The following is a 4,966-nucleotide window of genomic DNA, read 5'->3' on the forward strand; positions in this document are numbered from 1 at the left end:
CCCTGTATGCTTTCAATAGTGGCGATGTAGATAGGTTCCAGACACTGAAGTCTGCCTGGGGCCAGCAGGTAGGTTTCATGTACCCCTGTGTCTTAGGGTTTTACTGCTGTGAATAGACACCATGACCAAGGCAATTCTTATAAGGACAACATTTAATTGGGACTGGCTTACAGGTTCAGAGGTTCAGTCCATTATCATCAAAGCGGGAACATGGCAGCATCCAGACAGACATGGTGCAGGAGGAGCTCCATCTGCTAGCAGAGTACTGACTTCCAGGCAGCTAGGATGAGGGTCTTAAAGCCCACACCCACAGTGATACACCTAACACCTTCTAATAATGTCACTCCCTGGGCTGACCATAAACAAACCATCTCACCCCATGTCTACTCTTACAACAGGGATTCACTAAGCCTCTTCCCTATACACACACCAGATGCCCAAGAGGATCTAGGCATAGACTGGACATTGGTAGGCCAGGCTTCTCTCCCAGAAACAGGGCAGTAGAGGTGTGAGTCACTGCAGTGCTGTTCATGAAAGGCACAGCATGCTTCTCTGTCTGCTGGCTAAGGTGCATCATAGACCTCCCAGAGGAAGACTGTCTACGTACTATCTGTATAATCTTGAATGGGTGAGGAGATGCAGGAGGAAGAGGACCAGGAAACTTAACGCATTTGCTGAACTGAAAAGTGTGTGTCAACATGAATAGGCAGTCCCCGGGACCACAGTGCAGTGGGGAGAACAGAGGAGGGACCCAAGAAAAGTAGTAGCAGTTAGCCAGCTACTTAACAATAAGTTAAGCCTTTCTTATTTTATTTCTTTACTTTGCTTTTATTTTGGGGGGGGGTTGGGAGGGGTTGGTTTTTCGAGACAGGGTGTCTGTATAGCCCTGGCTATCCTGGAATTCTCTCTGTAGATCAGGCTGGCCTCAAACTCAAGAAATCAGCCTACCTCTGCCTCCCAAGTGCTGGGATTAAAGGCGTGCACCACCACTGCCCGGCCACATTTTTTTTATTCATGTATATGTGCATAGTGTATATGTTCATATGTGTTTGTGCATGTTCACATGTTTGTGCAAATGTATGTGGAACACAAAGTTGGTAGTAGGAATCTTTCTTTGTCGCATTCCAATTTATTCATTGAGATAGGCTCTATCACTTAAGCCCAGAGCTTGCTTGTATGGCTAGTCTTGCTAGCCTTGTTCTGGAGAGCCCCTGTCTCGGTCTTTTTGGGCTGGAGTTACAAGTGAATAGCCACGCCACCCAACTCATGTGGCATTTATTTAGATTTATTTACATCCTAAGGATCTAAAATCTGGTCCCCTCGTTTATATGACACTCTAGTCTCTGAGCCTTCTCCCCGGCTCAGTAGCATCGCCTTTAAAATGAAATTATTAGAAGTAAATATTTCAAAATATTCATTGTGGTAGGAAATATGGTTATGTTCTTATATTTCCTGAAACTTTGGATTTTCCTGTTGTTTAATAAAAACTTGAAGTGTGTGGGGGGGTGTAATAGAGCGGGGTGGGATGAGTGAAGGGGCTTTGCAAAGACAGAAAATACTGGATCCAGCAAGCCTTAACTGTAGTCTCATTGTGAATTGACCTGTCAGCAAAATATACCACCTCAAAGGAAAGTGGGGCCAGGTACTAGGATTCATGCCTCCAGTCCCAGCCGAGGTAAAAGGATCACTAGAGACTAGGAGTTGAGGACTAGCCTAGGCAATATAATGAATGAGACCCCTATTTTAAAAAAAGAAAGACAAGACAGACAGACTAGCTTAATGTAGCAATTTATAAGACGAAAAAAATTCTGGGATACCTGCAGGAATGTCCCTGCTGGTATTTTTCTAAGCAGAATTTATTTTGTTTTTATTCTGAAACATGGTCTCTCCGTGTTCTGGTTTGTCTTGAATTCGTAGGCTCAAGTGATCCTCTTGCCTTAGCTCCACAGTGCTGGAACACAGGTGTGACATCATACCGGCCTGCAGACTTGCAAAAAGATGGATTTTCGTTCTCACCATGGAGAGATTGTCTGTTGCAAATTAACTACTGGCTCTTTAGACTTAGCACAAGCCATTAGGCCTTCAGTACTTTCAGGCAATTGTGCTCGCATTGTGCTGGCTAACATCAGTGCCACCCAAAACCTTTCAAGACACAAGACTTATTCTTGGCTGGTGGTGCCTCTGCCAAGAGTCTTGAGGTGCCCGTTGGTGGTGTTTGGAACATCAGTAAATCCTGTTGCATATACTCCTGTCTTGAGAAACAGCCTGTCAGTTTATTCTTTAAATTCTTTAGTATCACTTGGAGCTCTCAGTGAACCTCAGCTAGTCACAATGTAAAGTGTTTGGGCTTGCCAGTTTCTTTTTGTTTGACCCATAGTAGAGTTTCAGAACCCACGTTTCTGTCTTTCTGTACTTTGCAGCCTGACTTAGCAGCCAACGAAGCCCAGCTTTTGCGGAAGATCCAGCTGTTGTGCCTTATGGAGGTAAGAAGCATTCAGGAATCCCTGTCCATAGTTCTGGAACAGTGCTTATGAGCTAGCTAGCCCTGCGTGCTTTCCCACCTCTCGGGGCCCCACTCCTATCTGTTTCCTCCCTTTTTTTTTTTTTTTTTTTTTTTTTTCTTGGTTTTTTGAGACAGGGTTTCTCTGTATAGCCCTGGCTGTCCTGGAACTCACTCTGTAGACCAGGCTGGCCTCGAACTCAGAAATCCACCTGCCTCTGCCTCCCAAGTGCTGGGATTAAAGGCGTGCGCCACCACCGCCCAGCTGTTTCCTCCCTTTTGCTTCTGCTCATTAGGTTTGAATTTGGATCTTGCACTTTTTCTTTTTTTAACATTTCTTTTGTGGGAGAGGGGTACACACATGTGGAAATCAGAGAACAACTCCTGGGAGTCAGTTCTCTCCTTCTGCCGGATGGATTCTAAGGATCAAATTCTGGGTTGCCAGGCTTGGCAGCAAGCGCCTTTACCCACTGAACCATCTCACTGGCCCATGAGTCTGACTCTTAGACAGGCTCCAGGAGACACTTTGTAATTGTCCTTGCCCATTGGAACCTCAAGCTACTGTCTCAGGACACACCCTTTCTACCCATGTGCTGTTGTGTGTCGTCTGATAGAATATGAGCTTGTGGGAGAATTGCCATGTGCATTCCCAGTTTCCTGCAGTGGTCCCCGTGCAACTATCATCAAAGGATGAATATTTGTTCTTGTCAAAATTTCCTTTAAACTTGGTTTTGTCCATTGAAACCTTGTTTGTAGTGGACACTAGCTTAAGAAAACTTGAGTACTTGAATATAGGACTAATAAAGCAATCTGTTATATCAGAGGTTTTTTTTAAACACGACAGCCTCTCACTAGTCATCCTGACCATAGCGTGGAATTTGCTGTGAACCAGGCTAGTCTTGAACTCACAGAGATCTGCCTATCTCTGCCTTCTGAGTACTGGGATTAAAGGCATGAACCAAGCTCCCACAGAACAACTGCAACTTCTGACCAAAAAAAAAAAAATTATTATTTTTAATTTTGTTCATTTTCTATCCCAACTGCAGTTCCCCCTCCCAGGTCTTCCCCTTACTTTCCATCTCCCACCCCACCCCCATCCACTCCTCCCTTCCTCTTCAGAAAGGGCCGGCCTGTAGATATCAGCCAGCCCTGGCATATCAGGTTGTGATAAGATGAAGCACTTCCTCTTCTTTTAAGGCTGGACAAGGTAACACAGAAGGGGCAAGGAGTCCCAGAGGCAGGCAACAGAGTCAGAGAAGCTCCTGCTCCCACTGTCAGGAATCTCACAGGAAGACCAGGCTACACAACTGTAACCTGTGCACAGGGCCTAGGTCAGTCCCTGTCAGGCTTCCTGGGCAGCAGTTCAATCCCTGTGAGCCCCTATGGGCTCCGGTTGGGTGATTTGTGGGTTTTCCTCACCCTTTTCCTTGGGATTTCCCGAGCTCCGCCTAATGTTTGGCTGTGGGTCTCTGCATCTGTTTCCATCAGTTGCTGGGTGCAGCCTTTCTTGACAGTTGGGCTAGCCGCCAATCTGAGTATAACAGAATATCATTAGGAATCCTGCTCCCATAATTTCTGTGCCACCTTTACCCCTGCACATCTTGTAGGCAGGACAAATTGTAGGTCAGAGATTTTGTGGCTGAGTTGGTGTCCCAGTCCCTCCACTGGAAGTCTTGCCTGGTGACAGGAGATGGTCAGTTCAGGCTCAGTACCTCCCATTGCTAGGAGTCCCTCGGGTCACCTCATCAATTCCTGGAAGTTTCCATTGCCTTAGGTTTCCGGCTCATCCCAGAGATTCCCCGATTGCAGTTGTATCTTCCAGTACTCTCCCTCCATCCTCCCCACCCCTGATCCTTCCTGTTCCCGTCTCCACTCTCCACACCCATCTACCATACTGCAAGAACACTTGCTCAGCTATGGTCATAACAGCCAAAAACTGGAAACTTTTTTAATGACTTACTTTTATTTCACATGCATGGATCTTTTGTCTGCATGTATGGCATGTATGTCTGTATGATGGTGTCAAGATCATCTGGAACTGGAGTTACAGACAGTTGTGAGCTGCCATGTGGGTTCTGGAATTGAACCTGGATCCTTTGAAGAACAGCCAGTGCTCTTAACCACTAAGCCAATCTCCAGCCTTGACCAAAAAAGAAATTCTTAACCAATTCTCTGAGCGCTTTTGCTTAGAAGAATAGTTTTGTTTTTCAGATGACTTTCACACGGCCTGCCAACCACAGACAACTCACTTTTGAAGAAATTGCCAAAAGTGCCAAAATCAATGTCAACAAGGTATGGTTGTTGGTCTTGAGTCACAGCAGCAGTGCTGCCACACCCCTGGCAGAGATCTGGCCTCAGTGAGCAGTGCTCCCAGCGTGTCTCATGAAGCCCCTTGCACAGGTGGAGTTGCTGGTGATGAAGGCACTCTCGGTGGGGCTGGTGAGAGGCAGCATAGACGAGGTGGAC

The 4,966-nt window shown here is 46.3% G+C and overlaps 1 protein-coding gene across 1 annotated transcript in view; it reads left to right on the forward strand.

Moving 5' to 3' along the window:
• Positions 1–4,966, forward strand: part of Psmd13 (proteasome 26S subunit, non-ATPase 13) — a 14,037-nt gene that overhangs the window by 7,664 nt on the left and 1,407 nt on the right. The window contains exons 8-11 of the mRNA XM_031384954.1: positions 4–68; positions 2,421–2,483; positions 4,712–4,792; positions 4,901–4,960. Coding sequence (XP_031240814.1) covers positions 4–68; positions 2,421–2,483; positions 4,712–4,792; positions 4,901–4,960 — 269 coding nt within the window. The remainder of the gene's footprint in view (positions 1–3; positions 69–2,420; positions 2,484–4,711; positions 4,793–4,900; positions 4,961–4,966) is intronic.

Source organism: Mastomys coucha, unplaced genomic scaffold, assembly GCF_008632895.1.
Source record: "Mastomys coucha isolate ucsf_1 unplaced genomic scaffold, UCSF_Mcou_1 pScaffold21, whole genome shotgun sequence".
Taxonomy (NCBI): domain Eukaryota; kingdom Metazoa; phylum Chordata; class Mammalia; order Rodentia; family Muridae; genus Mastomys; species Mastomys coucha.